Raw genomic sequence first — 16,789 nt, forward strand, 5'->3', positions numbered from 1 at the left:
ATAGAATCTAGCTTTTGGTAAGTGAGATAGTGGATATTTCTGTTTTCATCTTTGTGCTCTTCTGTATTTTCCAAATGTTAGGCAGTAACCATGCATTTGTTCTATAATTTGGAAAAGAAAGCAATGCTATTGGACCAAGATAGGGCAGTGGGTGTCATAGATGGGAAATCTATATATTACTCTCAAGTCTTGTTTGAAAACTTATTTTATCTTTTCTAGAGGTGACAGACGTTTTGAAAAACCAGGACGAAAAGATGTAGGTAAGGCTTGCTTACTGTTTTGAAGTATTTTTATCTGGATTTCATTGATAATAGTTGGTAACAAGGCTCAAAGATACATTTATTGAAAATTGACTCCATTACCTGCACCTCTCCAGTAGATGGGGTTGTAGCATCGCTTGCATTTGTACTTCCATGTTATTTAAGGGCTCTTCTGTATGAAACCAGGGGTAATGAACATAACCATTAGGATTTACATGGTTTAACTTTTTAAGTTTGTGTGTTCTTTGTGAGGCATATATTCTCTATTAAGACTGTCTGGTGAACTGAAATTCAGTCTCTTAACTCCTTTTTTCCAATGTAGATACATCTCATGGGGTGAGAAGAAAGAAGGAAAATGCTAGAAGGCTTGTTTTTGTATCAGGGAGCATTGAATAATTCTTATTCTAGTTTTTTTTTTTTTTTTTTTTTAAGATTATACTTATTTGTCAGAGAGAGATAGAGAGAGAGAGCACAAGTAGGGGGAACAGTAAGCAAAGGGAGAACCAGGCTCCCTCCTGAGCAAGGAGTCCAATGTGGGATGTGATCCCAACACCCTGGGATCATCACCTGAGCTGAAGGCAGAGGCTCAACCGACTGAGCCACCTAGGCATCCCAGTTACTTTCGTTTTTTATTCATCTGATTTTTTTTTTTTTTTGACGTATAATCTTTTTGTCTTTTTTTCTTGTTTTGAGATGAGAGCAGTCAAAATAAATTATAGTTAAGGTAGCCACTGACTTAAAAGATGCATAGTAAGAGAACATGATTTCAGTGATTGTGGTTTATGTTAAAGAATTAAAGAATCTGGGGCTCCTGGGTGGCTCAGTGGGTTAAGCCTTTGCCTTCAGCTCAGGTCATGGTCCCAGGGTCCTGGGATCGAGCCCCACATCGGGCTCTCGGCTGAGTGGGGAGCCTGCTTCCTCCTCTCTCTCTGCCTGTCTCTCCGCCTACTTGTGGTCTCCATCTGTTAAATAAATTAAAAAAAAAAAAAAAAAATAAAAAAAAAAAAAAAAAAGAATTAAAGAATCTAAAGGTTAAGATGGGCTCTCTGACTGATTAAAGGTACTACCTTCCAAACTGCCAGTAGGTGTTAATGTCTGAGAGGAAAAAAATGCTGATTCACAGTAATGTTGGAGTTATAAAAACCACATGCAAGTTCCAAATTCCCAGAAGTACCAGAAAAGTTCTCCACAGCATGATTATATCTGACAAGAATAAACATTTCTCAAAAATGTGTTAAGTATGTAAATATCACAGAGTGATTTGTGAATTTTTTTAACACTAGTAATTAAAACAGTCAAATTTGCATCACTGCTTTCATATCAAATTCATTTTAGCAGATCAGTAGTTTAAATTTCTCATTAACCTGACATCGGGAATGGTCAGTTGTATTTATATTGAGCATAGCACGAAATTTAGAAGTCTGGGTAGATAACTTACTGTTAGTTGAATGGCTTTACTTGTATTGTAGACTATTGGATAAATATTATTTTGGGACAGTTTTTAGGACTTCTGCTCCCATCCATGTCTGATACAGTACTTTTGCCAGTGAATAGGAGAGATAATGAGGGGTAATTTAAAGAATATAGGGTTTCAGGTCAGAAGATCACCAGTAATCTAAGTTCTCAGATATTTAGTAGTCTCATAATAAATGGAGGTAGAATGCCTTACAGAATTTTTAGGATTAAGTAAGAGTGTATGGACTCCTCTTTATTTGTTCAACAGTTACTGAATTCCTATTCCTGTGATAGGCCTTGTGCTAGGTGTTATATAAATATTCCTTTTCTTTAGATGACAGTGTTGGTGTGTGATCAGATTTTCAAATCATTCGGTATTTAGGGGGTTAGCTGTAGAGTGGCACAAGTAGCACTTGAGATCAGAATTAAGATGGAACAAGAGATCAGGTCTAATCAAATGGAAGTTTAGGGGCGCCTGGGTGGCTCAGTGGGTTAAAGCCTTTGCCTTCGGCTCGGGTCATGGTCCCAGGGTCCTGAGATCGAGCATCGCATCAGGCTCTCTGCTCAGCGCGGAGCCTGCTTCCTTTCCTCTCTCTCTCTGCCTGCCTCTCTGTGTACTTGTGATCTCCGTCTGTCAAATAAATAAATAAAATCTTTAAAAAAAACAAAAACAAAAACAAATTGAAGTTCAACAGCAGAAAATGGCAAGCAGTTCTAGCATAAACTCTAGAAATGAAGATATGGAGTAATGGTGTCATAGCATTCTACTGGCGAAAGGCACAGCCTTCTCAGCTGACTACGGGCTCAGTGTTAAACCAGCAGCAGGATGGTGCCGAGCGCAGCATTTACTAGGACTAAAGTGTCCTCATGAGGCAGGCGCTAGGGACGCCCGCTGTCTTTTATGTTGACACAGGACAGCTTAAGTATTGTGTGCAGTACTGGGGCCACACCTGGAAGGGATCCATATGTTGGAGTAGGATGTTTGGCACATTTGACCTCCTGTGATGGGGGATGCATGAAGGAAAGGGGAGCTGTTTACATAGCAGACAAGAATATGGGCAGGACGGGTTGGGGAGGAGGGTTTTTAGGGTTACTCTCTGCAAATATTTACTTAACAGTCATAAAAGAGGAATTGAACTTGATCTGTATGAATATAAAGGGCAGGTTTAAGGAGGCAGAAACTTGACACAATCTTAAGGTCTGATAGAGTTGTCTGAAAATGACTTGGGTTGCCTGGGAAAGCAGTGTTTTCCCTGTTAAGACAATAGCTTGATTTTAACTGTTTGACACATTGTCATACTTTGGTGGTTTGGATAGAGTGTAAAGTTCCTTTTTCATCGTTATTTTAACTATATTCAGTTTGGGTTATTTCCCCAACCACTCTATTAAAAATACAGGTTTTTTTTTCCTTTGCCTCTGTAGGTATATCTTTTAAAAGATGAGTTCCATAAAGCCAAGTTGATGTGAAGTGGTTAAGAATATAAGGAAAGGTTTTCTTACTAAAATATCAGGGCAAGTTTCACATACATATATTCAAATAAATCATAGTGGATTTTATTGAATGTTTCTTGACAAGATGCTCACTTCAAGTTGTATTAACTATGCTGATAATTCTGAGGCTTTCTTTTTACAAGTAATCCTCTTTTGTTGAAAATATTTGTAGATTAAAGAAATCTCATAATTGTATTGTGCACTCTTCAAGAACGGCAGTACTAAAGTAATTTGGTTGGGACAGGGTGATATATTGGTCAGTTGTGAGATGTGCTATGACATCAAATTAAGATAATTTAAGTATTAAATGTTCCAGAATACCAAAGTTTCCAGAATGACTTGTTGATTTTAAAATTAGAGATGGTTCATATCATATATTTACTTTTTATTTGGAGAGAAATGGGTGTGTTTACAGACATCTGGGCAAGAATCCTGAATATTTTCTGTGAACACAGTAAGGGAGAAATGTGGAGGTGGAGAAGGCCTCTAACCTTGGAATTATAATTGCTATTCAGTAGGAATTGATGGCTGGGGAGGGAGAGATCAGTTCTGGTGATAATCTTGTAGTATGATTTTGTGAGGGTGAAATTGGAAGATCATTAAGAAATAAAAATTGATCTAGTTGATACCATTAGGTTCAGCCCAATGTGATACCAATTAGTGCATTTTGGTGTGAAATTCTTTAAAGTAGACATAGCAGCTTTTGGTTATAAGACTGCTGTTAGCAGTAGGTATTATAGGCTTATACGTGCATAGATCTAGGCCTTATGATTTTTAGTAATTACTTGTCTAGTTTGTTGGGATTGTCATGCTATCTGTATTGGTTTCCTGAGCATCTTTTCTTTTCTTTTTTTTTTTTTTTTTAAAGATTTTATTTATTTATCTGACAGAGAGAGAGAGAGAGAGAGCCCATGTAGGTAGAGAGGCAGGCAGAGAGAGGGAGAAGGAAGCCGACTCCCTGCTGAGCAGAGAGCCTGATGCGGGACTCAATCCCAGGACCCTGAGATCATGACCTGAGCTGAAGTTAGAGGCTTAACCCACTGAGCCACCCAGGCGCCCTCCTAAAGCACTTGTAAAGTTAATTCCAACGTGGTCTTCCTAGTCATGTGTCCAAGATAGCGTCACTGGGCTCCAAGGTTAGTGAGCCAGAGAACCAGGAGTTAGAGCTGCTGTTCCCACCTCCCAGTACTTACCCCTCTTTGCGTTTGCACTCCCTTCTCCTGAAAGGATACTGATACCTTAGCAGAAAACTTAATCCTTAATGTAAAAACTGCGATTCTCTGAAGTAAGTGAAAGAATCATGAACAGTGCTTTCAGAAGCTTTCAGCTACCTAGACAGAAGTTTTTGATTGCATTTCTTAGTTGTCTACTTGTGAAAAACATTTATTAAGTAGCATTATTATATCAACACAGTTGTTTTGGGTGTGTGTAGAGAAGTCACATCTAATTTTCAGATTCAGAGCTTATATATACATAGTGTACTTTGGGAGTTCTGTGACTTGGATGGGGAACATGCTGGGTCTGTGGAGAGACTTTTCCTGGATCTGCTCACTTCCTTCTGTTACTTTGAGCAGCTTCACTTAAGTAGTGGAGTTGTGATCTGCGTAAGTGATGTACAGCTCTTAGGAAAAAACATACCATGTAAATCTTTGATACTACTTTATTTTTACAGGTTAGATGAATCTGGTTCCTTTATTATAGAAATAAGAATTCCTGCTGTCTGTATGTGTTAACGACAGTTCTGGGTTGGAAAAAAAGTTCTATTGGTCTGACTAGTGTTTAAGAATGCCTAAAGTTTTTAAACAGCAAAAGTTTACAATTACTAAGTTTCTGTGTCCTTGATATTTTTTTTGCTGTTATTGCTCTTAGAGCACTCCAGAGTACTTTATTTTCTTTTCCTTTTCATCAAAGAGTAGAAAAATGTGACTTGCTGCTCCGTCCTACTCTTCACAACTGATTGCCTTTACTAGGCTCGTGTTTATTTCATGGGATGATTCCTGGCTGGATCGTTATTAATGGGGAGAGTTAAGTCTTTCATTTTTCCTACTAAACCTGAATAAGGGGAATTCAGAAAAGAAGAGCAGCCATGAATCTACTTGAATTCTGATAGGGTAAGCTTTTTTGGTTTTTGTTTACTTTAAGGACAGTTTTTTTTTTTTTTTTAATCAAAATTAAAAGTATGCAGAGAATGGTTATAAATTAAACTGGAGGTAAGGGGAAGAGTTCATCTAACTATATGTAAAATAAAAATTGAAACAGAGAGAGCATAATTTTCATGGAGTATTAGACTTGGTAAGAAATAATAGAGTTTATCTATTCCAACCTCCTACTGGTGAATAAACACTCATTTTGTGTTTGTAGAAAAAACTATTTGAAGTTGGAAACAGGAATTTGGGTTTGAAAATACTTTGTTGCCCAATTTTTTGATTTATCTATTGGAGATGTTTTTCCTATTTGATATGTAACTAAACCTTTATAATTACAGAAACTTAAATATATTTGCATTTATGAGTTACTTAGGGTGTCATTTTTTTTATACCATTGTATAGATCATAGGTAAGAAGGGAATGTTTTTATTTAGGTCAGAAGCCATTCAAATGAATCATTGATTATAATTTTTAAATCACTATTTGATTTTTATGCAAGGTGGCTTTACAGTAGATAGAATTTTGCATCTCCTTACAAAAATACCACCTTATTGGTTTCATTCAGGCTGGATCTGTTACTTGATCTGATCAGTTTCCACCACAAATACATGAACATGTGCATGTGTTTGAGTATCATGCTGAAATGCTTTTAGAGCTATGTATAAATCTATACTTTGCTGGGTTTTTTGTGTGTAAATTTTTGTTCTTAGATGTCAAAAAATTAAGGGGGTAATACTTACTCCAGTTTTGTAGTATGAAGAACCAGAGGAGTGATCTTGTTGTCTTGAAAAAATAACAGTTTTAGAAGGATGTTCATTAAATATTGTGAAATCATCATTCTACCCAGGGAGCTAGGTTTAAGACTAGACTGCTGCTTCAACTTGCAGATGAAAATGAGAGATTTGTGGTTGATTTTAGAGTTTGGCTGTGTTAAACTTAATTGTCCTGTTTTACCTTCATTAGTGGTATCATACCACTTTATTATAAATCCACCAATATTTCTGTATAAATATCTGTCATGTTGAGATGCATTGATTTCAGCAGATAACCACAGATACAAACTTGTAAGGTAGAATGTTATATTTCCAGAATGTGTATTGTTAGCTCAGCCATTTTTATGGGCACAGGCTTGATTACCATGATGTAATCGGAGAGATGTAATCAGCATTGAAAAAAGAGAAAACATGAGATATGAAGAAAAAGTAGCTGCATAACTGGCTGCGTATATTTAATACATTAAAAAATAGGGTGTAATGAAGACATCTTATTCTGTCAGTCCTGTTTCCGAGATCTGAAAATTGTCCATGCTTTGTCCGTTGATACGGATGTCCAGGTCAGTCCTGTTTGGGCTCTTGGAGACTAGAGGAGTTGGAAGTTCAGGAACAGTCTTGTCAAAATTCTCCATCTTGATTTGATATTCACCTTTGGAACCCCGGGTCAACAGAGAGGCAAAACAGTGATGTAACATGATCTCGGAGGGTAGGTAGGATGTCCTCCTTTGGCATATTTCTCCAGTGCCTTCCTGCATTGCTGAGAGGAACACAACTAATTCGAAGTGGGGAGGACTTTCATGCTGGAGCAGAGTAGCCAGAGGACTTGATGGTATAATGGAGTGATAGTAGGTTAGTGGAAAGATAAAGAATGGACATTCCTCAGAACTGATGCCATCAAGATGGAAGTCCACACTGGTCTGGTTGAGTTCACCGTTTTCTCTTTCCTGATAGAGTACAGCTGAGACCCGGACACTGGTCAGAGGGCTAGGTCGAGTGTTGGCCACTTGGAAAATTAGATTAGGTTTGCCATCTATGTGAGCAACTACTGCTAAGTCTGTAAAGCGAATTGAGAAAGCTCGATTTTTTGGCCGGGCAATCTTCGCCACAAAGGCACCTAAATTAGAAATCATTGAATTTTTTTAGAACGAACACTTAAAATATGAATACCTTTTCTGAATGAGAAGGATGTATCAAATAGTTATACATTTTTTGATGCCATGCCTTCCAAGTGAGTCAAGAATTGATGAACACATTAATTTGGGTAGTCTCATTTGCCTGAAGAATTTTTCACAATGTACATAAATCCTTATTTAAAAGCTGTGATTTCAAAAGGGTTAAGCAGAATTCATTTTGTTACATAGAAGTGTAACTTCGTCTTCTCATTTCTTATAAAGTGTAAGAATGGTCATTTATTACATTTCTGCCCCCACTTAAAAAAAAGTAACAGAAAATAAATGAATTTCATTTGTAATGATATTGTTTCAAATTGAAGTAAAAATTAGATTGAGAGAATAGGATGATTTTGGCATAGGGAGGGGACAGTAGAAAGCGTGACACATTTTGAGCAGTTTTTTATCTTTGAAACTTATATAACCTTCCCTCCTCTTTTTATTTTAGAAGGCTCTGGCTCTGTGGTGATTTCAGTGTACTTTTCCAAAGTGCATCTTCTGTGTGCCCCCAAGCTGTGGGTCAGGATTTCTTAACTACTTCAGTGCCTCAGATCTCATTGGCAGGCTGGAAAGATCTGTGGACCTCTTCTCAGAATTATGCTTTAAGTGCATAAACATAAAATACATATGAAGGTAGCAAAATACACTGAAATTGAGTTGAACATTTAAAAAATTATAATACTATATGTGCTTTTTTAATGCACTAAACAATAAAATATAGTGGCGGGTTTAATAGTATACTTTTGAAGTACTGTAGTGGGATATGAAAATATCTGTGATTTCTGTTTGTATCAGAGTTACCAGTATTGCTGATACTATTTTTTTTGTTGTTGTCTGTTTGTAGTAGAAGGACATGACGATTTTCAGTTAGGGGCTAGTGAAAAAAGATTCAAGTTTTTCCTAATTTCATGGATCCCCTAACTTTTATCTAATGACTGACCTAGTTTAGGAATTCCTGTAGGGAAGTTAAGTGATTTGTTACAAATTATAGAGGCAATTGGCAGCACACTGGACTTCATTCCAGATTGTTCTTCATTTGGCCCGTCACTTAACTTTTTCAGAATATTATTGTGTAATGTGTTAAAGTCAGGTCTTATTTTTTATTTGTTTTTTGATTTTTAAACTATATATATATCACTTATAAAAGTGACACTAGCCCTACTTTAATTAGAGGAAAGTCTAATGTATTATCAGGGTTTATAAATAAAATTTCATAATCTTTGTAACCATATTTCCAGTAAGGATGTGTATACTTACTTGATCTCTAAATATAATGCTGACTATTGTGCTCTGGGATCACTGATGAAGAATAAATGTTGAACAGATAAATTCAGAGGAGGATATTCTAACCCAGTAAAGGGAAAAAAAAATCAACATTTCTCTGTTAGGTAAAATGATTGTCAAAATATGCATTTAACATATTTATCCACTTATTTGACGAAGTATTTAGCTTATCTGAAAAATGCCTTTTAGACCTCTTGTTAATATTTTTTGGTGTAAGATGTTGCTGCAAGTTAGTGTCATAATGGTCCTTTTTTTCTTTAGGAGTTCCAACAGGTAAAATTTAAGTGTAGAGTCAGGTTTCTTATAATGTCACCTCTCATTTGGCCCTAGACTTTTCTTTTTCAATCTTCAACATTACCTGCTAATAATGCAAATTAAATTATTCTACAGCACGGTTGCTTATAACTGAATCCCCTTCCCAAACCACTTGTAATTTTTTTTTTTTAAAGAACAAAAATAATTACCTGTAATAAAAGCCTCTAGCATGAGGCCTAGGAGCATTTGTATGGCAAGTAAGGCGATTGCACTTGGACAGTCACCACTGGGGAACATGGTACCATAACCAATTGTGAGTTGTGTCTCCAGGGAGAAGGAGAATGCAGCTGTGAAACTGGTGATGTACTTCACACAGATAGTGTGGTTTTCAGGTGGGGCATCATGATCTAGTTCCAGATCACCATTCATCTCAGCTAGAACATACCAGAGCACTGCAAAGACAAGCCAATGAACAACAAAAGAAGCAGAAAAGACCAACATCATCCAGCGCCAGCGCATGTCCATTAGGATTCCCCAAGCATCTCGCAGATATGCAAGACCTCTTTGAGCACCATCCATTTGAAGTGTGCTATGGCCGTCCTTGGTGACCATCCTCCGGTAGCTCTGAGTTAGAAGAGGAGCAATAACTTTGCAGTTACTGCCATCCATTTCAGACTGTAATTATCTGAAACCAAGAATAAATTAGTAAGCTCTTAACTGTTTTACAGTTAATACTAATAAATTCTGAGGCCTCATTCACTTGCTGCTCTCTTTGGAATGCTTCCCTGGCTACTGGGCAGACTTTCCCAGTCTGACAGCTCTCTCTCTTTTCTCTTCACGGAAGGGGGCATTTATTGACTAAGCCATTCAGTTGCTACCTTATCATGGCTTGCCTTAGGCTGTCTGTTATTGTTTCCTTGAATGACTGTTAAAATATTGTTTGGCATTTTAATATTTCCAAGTATATTTCAAAATCACTGAAGGTTGGTGTTATGGTTTGTGTCTCTTTTGACATCCTGTCTCTTTCTTGCTCAATTCCAGACATAAAGTATTTATTGGTTTGACTAAACATATTTGTGTAAATAACAATTTTTCATAATTAATAATTATGGATAATTCATGACTAAAAGAAACAAGTTAAATGTATGTACTCCTCTGTGTAAATAACTAGAAATCATTTGAAAATGTAGTGTTAAACTGCCTGCAGATGTTTTGAAGCTGAACTCTGCCCTATGACAGGACTAAACTTTTAGAGATCCATAGTTCTAATGTATGCTTTTTAATTAGCCTCTTCAAAGTTTTATGAATAGGCTTTGTTTTTGTCACTTTGCAGCCATTTTCATGGATTCTTTCCATGTCTAATGGATTGCCATCCTCTGAATATTCTAGATTCTGATTAGATTGTGGGGTGAGGAGAAAATTATTTTCTTGGAAAAATACGAGATTCTAGGTGGAGATTCCTAGGTAATACTAGTTTTTTGTTTTTGTTTTGTTTTTAAGATTTTATTTATTTATTTGAAAGAGAGACAGCACAAACTGGGACAGATTGGGGAGAAAGCAAGCAGACTCCCTGCTGAGCAGGGAGTCTGATGTGGGGCTTGATCCCAGGAGCCTTGGATCCTGACTTAATTGGAAGGCAGATGCTTCACCGATTGAGCCACCCAGGTGTCCCAATAACACTAATTTTAAGAGTAAGTAAGCCAGAAAAAAAAGCTTCAAGTTTAATGAACTAAAATAACCATTAAGGCACCAAATGGCAATTTTAAAACATTTTTAAAGATTTTATTTATTCATTGGAGAGAGCGAGAGAGAGAGCACATGCGTGCGTGTGCACACAAGAAGGGGGGAGGGGCAGAGGGAGAAACAAGCTCCCCGAGTCTGATCTGTGGCTTGATTCCAGGACTCTGGGATCATGACTTGAGCCACCCAGGCATCCCCCAGATGGCAAGTTTGTTTGTTTGTTTAAGATTTTATTTATTTGAGAAAGAAAGAGAGGGAGAGTGAGAAGAGAGCGTGAGAGGGAAGAAGGTCAGAGGGAGAAGCAGACTCCCCGTGGAGCTAGGAGCTCCATACGGGACTTGATCCCCAGGACTCCAGGATCAAGACCCTGAGCTGAAGGCAGTCGCTTAACCAGCTGAGCCAACCAGGTGTCCCCAAATGGCAATTTTTTTTTTTAAAGATTTAGTTTATTTATTTGACACAGAGATCACAAGTAGGCAGAGAGGTAGGCTGAGAGAGAGGGAGAAGCAGGCTCCCTGCTGAGCAGAGAGCCCGATGCGGGGCTCAATCCCAGGACCCTGAGATCATAACCTGAGCCAAAGGCAGAGGCTTAACCCACTGAGCCACCCAGGCACCGCCCCATGGCAATTTTTAAAAGATAATTAATGTAATTAGTTTTTAGCTGTAAACAGTTGAACTATAAAACAGTAGGTATGCTTTTCTCTGTGTGTTGAGAAGAAGTCTAAGGTATGCTTTCTGTGTGTTGATTCTTGCTTATATCAAAGGTGTCTTAAGACTTTTATGTGGAGCCTCACAGGAACAGAATGGAAGATGCAGCTATGCTTTCCCTTTCTTTTTGCCAGAGGACAGTGCTAGGAATTTACATTTGACTCTGCCTAGCTGCTTTCCCTCAGAAATAGATGCTCTGGAGAGTATTGTGTATTCCCTTCCTTACTTTTTGCATGACAATGGCACTTAAAGACTAGAGGCTTTTGGAGGAGCTTGTTGCTTGGGCTTGCTGAGTCCTTCCCATTCTAGAGAGAGACTTTGGGGCTGTGGGCCTTCTTGTGATACTGGTATTGGACATTGGCCAGCTGGGTATATACTTTCCCTCCTCCCCTGAGGCTAATTTAACACGTATTGTGATATTAGAGACATTCTCTTGTATTTTCTTCAGATTGTATTACTCATGGAACACTGGGATAATGGTTAAAGTGTATTTAGAGTAACCATAGAGATAACCATTTTATTTTCATATTATAAAGTTAAAGTCATTAATGCTTTATAATTCATTATTCTAATGAGTGGTCATTATCTTTTGTGTATTTTTTTTTCTCAGCACAGCTATTTAATGACTCATTTTGTTAGATTTTTAAGTGTTTTAGGAGACCTTATCTGTTGTTTTGAAAGTAAACAACAGCAATAGTAAAATTTTCATAGGCACTGTGCTAGGTACCTTCTATATTGCATTGTCTCTAATTCTTTGGTATCTCAGCAAGATAGTTTTTTTTTTTTTTTTAATATTTATTGAGAGAGGAGAAGAGTGGGGGGAGGGATAAAGGGAGATGGAGAGAGAATCCTCAAGCAGACCCCACCCCCTCCCCTGCCATGGTTGCAGAGCCCCACACCAGAGGTGAGTCTCAGTAGAGAGATCTCATCCTAAGATCATGACCTGAGCCAAAATCAAGATTCAGAAATCTAACTGACTGAGCCACCCACGTGCCCCAGCAAGATAGACATTATTGTCCCGTTTTCTAGATGATGTCACCAAGGATTAGAAACATACACTAGGTAGATGGGGGCCTTAGATTATTTGTATTATTATCCACATCTGGCTAACTTTACAGGTTAATTTTCTTACTACAAGAAGCTATTTAGAAAGTTTGGTGAAAAAAATCTTTCCCAAGATGACTGACATTGTATTCATAAGATAGTCTTTGACAGCCATGTTTTTAGCATTGCTAGTAGATGTTCTTCTGGTCCCCATAACTATCTCAGGTATCCGTCTTAAATCATTGTTAACCCCATATATGATTCTTATGATAGTAATGATTAAAAATATTAGCCAGTATGTATTACTTATTATGTGGCAGGAATTATACCAGTTACTTGTGTTAACTTATGTGAAGCCCATAGGCAATGCCTGGTGCAAAGTAACCTTTCAGTCTTGGCTGCTTTATTATTATTAATGTTCCTTATCTTTTGAAATAGTAAGTACCATTTTAATTCCCATTTTACAGATAAACTAAAGCATAGTGAGTTTCCTAGGATCCCAAAGGTAGTAAGTGTTAATGAATTCCATACCAAGTCCAGAGTTCAGAGTCAGTAATGTTTTGCTTCAAAAATAGACATTTTGATCCTGGTTAGCCTTTGTGAATAATACTACATTCCATTTGACTAGTTAATTGTTTAAGAGTCATTACAGAATATTTGGTCTTTAGGAGTGTTTAGGTTTAGACCTGTGATTTGTAGATAAGAAATGTATTTTCAGTTAAAGAAGACATAAAATTTGAAGATCGGCACAACTACAATTACTACATAGTCTAATCTTTTGGATATTATAAACCAGTACAAATTAAAGCAAAATGTGGAGAGGAGACTTCTTACATAGCATTTCCAAATTTGTATTTTGCCAGGTGAGAAAGTAATTTTTAGAACGTATCATACTAATTTTATAAAAGAAAATGCATTTTGACACTTGAAGAAGATATAATAAGGATATAATAAGGAATGATAATAGTCTGCCTTCAAAAGATTGTAAACCACTGCACTGTCCTTTACGTTTTTTTTTTTCTTCTTTTGAGGTGAAATTGGTGTGTAACATTATATTAGTTTCACCTTTGTTGTTTGTTGCTTCCTGCCTGTGTGAAAATGCCCATCATTTACCTTGTACCCTAGTGCTTACTGCAATTAGGGAACCACTGTCCTGGTGAATGCTACTAATTGCTGATTTTTTGAGGAGGGAAAGTTCCTTGACTCTTGATTTTCAACCTACTTTATTAAGTTCTAAAACTCATTACTCAGGGAGATAGCCTTTCTGTATATATTACAGCTAACAAAAGTATTATCATTTGGGCTTTTTGAGGGTTATTACTTGTTACCTACAGCTTTGTAACAGTCACTATAGGCTTCAACAATTTCTTTTTTTCTCTTGCAGCTAACTAAATACATGGAAAAGCCTGTGAACAGGAATGTCAAGGCTAATATCTAAACAGTGAAGCATTCTCCTTTTTATGTACATGCCAATCTTGTTTAGGTTGTGTGGTGGGGTGGAGTAGTTGAGAGAATTAAGATTTTGATCTCCATTTAATGGATTACCCTGAATAAGTCCATTTTTGCATTCATGTAATCAGTATGGGTTAGTAAATGAACATCAGGTGGGAAATCTAGCGGACCCTGCTCTGGCTCTGTTGGTTCCACAGCCGTGTCAGCTGGGCAAGCCACCCAATCTCCTTGGCCAGCCTTTTTATATTAAAAAAAGAGAGAGACAAAAGGGAATTAAGTAACATGCTCTCTTAAAACTTTGTAAGTTTAAAAATTTCATTTCCCTCAACTGACAGAGGTTTTTTAGATGATATTTTTTCTTTTTTCTCCTATGTCGTTTTACATCTGCTTGTATGGTATTTAAAAATTACATTATTGTTGCCTGATACATGTAGATTTTCTCTCCAAGTAATTTTCATATCTTTATAGGTGTACAAATATCCGTTGAATGTGTTTTTGTTTTGGTTTGTATTTATATGGTTCTCACAAACTGAGCCCAGTAGAAAATAAAATTGAAGCTTAGGAAGGTTTGTTTGTATCTCTGTGTGTGGGCTGTAAAGTATTTGCTCATTTACAGACTTTGGTGGAAAAAAATAATACTTTATAAAAATGATAGTTTGGCTGCTTCAGTGGCTGTGAAAATTAGGATTCATTTTTCTCATTTGGTTTGTAGCACTTAAAATTGCATATTTTCTATTGCCATGTTGTAAGGTGGTATTGTAGTTCATATTAAACAGTTAAGATAATAGGCTATAAATACAAATGTTAAATGATCACAGTATTACTATGTATTTGCTTATAACTGGTGTAAAAACTGTTTAGAGTCTTAGAATCATCTCTCTTACCCTCTATAATTGGGGCAAACAGTGTGAGTTCTAACTCTCTTATATAAGCTCAGAGATTCTTTTCTATTTTAATTTCTTATTTGTAGAAGCATCTACTAATTTCGGTAGTAGTTCTGGCCTTAAAAAGACATTTAAAATTAAGTATTCATCACTTTCCATGGCTTAAAAATATTTTTTTGGGGGGGGGGCTCATTTGTTCTTGTACACTCATGTTGGTTTTTTTAATCCCTTCCAAAAGAAAGATATCTCTCTCTATATATATTTAAAAGCCAAGGAAGGGGGATAAAAACAAAAAAGCCACTGTATTTTTTCTAGGGCCTTTCCTTTCTACTGATTTCCATATTATAATGCGGAATTAGTATTCATTTAATAAAACAGGAAAATTTCTAGTAATGCTCTCAGATGGGCTATTAATTCCATTTTCAAAACTTAAGGAAAAAGCATAAAGAATCTTAATGTATGACTCTAGAGGTAGTATCTTTGTTTTAAAAATCTATTGGCGATGTCTGGCTCTGTCCCTATTTGCCACTCAATTTCTTTCTCTGTTCCCCTTAAGGAAAGAAATAAGAATGAATATTATTTTATGTACTCACCAGTTCTTTTGCTGGGTCAGCTTGTGTTTGCACAGGTAGGTCTTGAGGAAACTTGCGGAGTCTGTCTTTTTGATAAGGTAACTTTAATCTACAAGTCTAGCTTGTAAGTTCTCTTCTTGGACTGGGTTTACAGTTCACATTCCTCTGTTTATAATGTCGTGGGGGCTAGTTTCAACTGAAGCTGATGTGATTGGTCACTTAGTCTGCAGGGGGGCCAATTAGCTCTGATCATGTGGAAAAGAATGCTGGTTTGTTAGGAAGTCTTTCTTTACCCAACACAAACCTTAACAATTCTGGAGAAAGCCTCCAGAACTGACTTGGAGAAGGGGTGCATTTTTTCCCTCTAATCAGGACCGGTCTTTAGTAAGTTTGCATAATCTTACTTAAGAGTTTATTTGAAAGTTCAAAGGGATAAAATTCCCTGCAAGATTTCCTTTCAGCCGTCTTTCCTTATATAGCATGTTGAAGTGTGAGAGATACTGCCTTTACTATTCTTTTTAAAATTTTTTCTCCATTTCTTTGGGGAAGATTTTCCTTGGGTGAGGACTTCTAGACATGAATTAATTAATTGATTTTATTAGTTTTCTTTTCATATTCCACCTCACTAGAATGCCACTAATTCTAGAACTGGTAATATATGTAATTTAGTTACCTGAATTTTGGGGAGGAGGGGCAAGGAGGCAGGCTTTTTTTTTTTTTTTTTTAAAGGCTATGTGGAGAGATCTCAAGTAAGAATAAAAATTGTTTGGTACCTTGCACTTATCTTTGAAAAACACACATATGTGAAGGAGCTGAAGAATTTTCTTAAGGCATGCTTTAGTAACGTTTAGGGGATGATTTTCTGAGAAGCATATGGTTATGTGCAGTAAGATGAAGTGTTCAGGGTACAGAAAATTTAACTTAACATCTAAATAGTGTTCAGCTAGAAAACTTCTGTGATCCAGCTTGTAGCAACCTTGAAATGAGCTATGGGATGGCTTTGTGTAATGCCTTTACTGAGCAGTACTTTTCTCCACCTCCGTTAGTTGCTGATTTTAAAACTTTGATCAAATGTCACATGTAAGAGGATCTGAGAAACAAAGGCTGTGATTGTTCAAAGTAAAATCATGGAAGAAGGCCTGCTGGGAAAATTATTAATGTAGACCAATATAATGCTACTTAGAAGGTAAAATCCGCCTTTGTAGATTCCTTCCCCTCCCCCACAATTAAGAAAAATATTAATTCCTTCTTTGTTTTATGAATGCCAAACATCTTAGTACAAGTTCAGACATAACATAGGAAACTTTGACCTTCAGAACTAGAGAAGGTAAAAGCATAAAATAGGGACTTGTGATGTGATGCTTATTGCCTACGCACACTGGTAGGGAATTATACTTTATATCAATTGACAGTTGATGGATTGCGGGGGTAAAAAAGCCAGAGCAAATACAGTGTGACACCGCCTTTAAGAAAGTATGGGAGTGTATTTGCCATGTGTCCTGCATCACCGTTATAATTAGCCAAGATGGTGAAGGATTTTACCAAACTTAGAAGC

The 16,789-nt window shown here is 36.8% G+C and overlaps 2 protein-coding genes across 2 annotated transcripts in view; one reads left to right on the forward strand and one right to left on the reverse strand.

Annotated features, from left to right (window-relative positions):
• Positions 1 to 16,789, forward strand: part of GIGYF2 (GRB10 interacting GYF protein 2) — a 149,605-nt gene that overhangs the window by 60,949 nt on the left and 71,867 nt on the right. The window contains 1 exon segment of the mRNA XM_032355189.1: positions 220 to 260. Within this exon segment, the coding sequence (XP_032211080.1) occupies positions 220 to 260 (41 nt within the window).
• On the reverse strand, positions 4,201 to 15,546 carry KCNJ13 (potassium inwardly rectifying channel subfamily J member 13). The gene is made up of 3 exons (XM_032355190.1): positions 15,256 to 15,546; positions 9,044 to 9,519; positions 4,201 to 7,240 (listed from the first exon to the last, which is right to left on the reverse strand). The coding sequence occupies exons 2-3, from the start codon at positions 9,501 to 9,503 to the stop codon at positions 6,618 to 6,620; spliced, it is 1,083 nt and encodes a 360-aa protein (XP_032211081.1). The 5' UTR covers positions 9,504 to 9,519; positions 15,256 to 15,546; the 3' UTR covers positions 4,201 to 6,617.

This window comes from Mustela erminea, chromosome 8 (assembly GCF_009829155.1).
Source record: "Mustela erminea isolate mMusErm1 chromosome 8, mMusErm1.Pri, whole genome shotgun sequence".
Classification (NCBI taxonomy): Eukaryota; Metazoa; Chordata; class Mammalia; order Carnivora; family Mustelidae; genus Mustela; species Mustela erminea.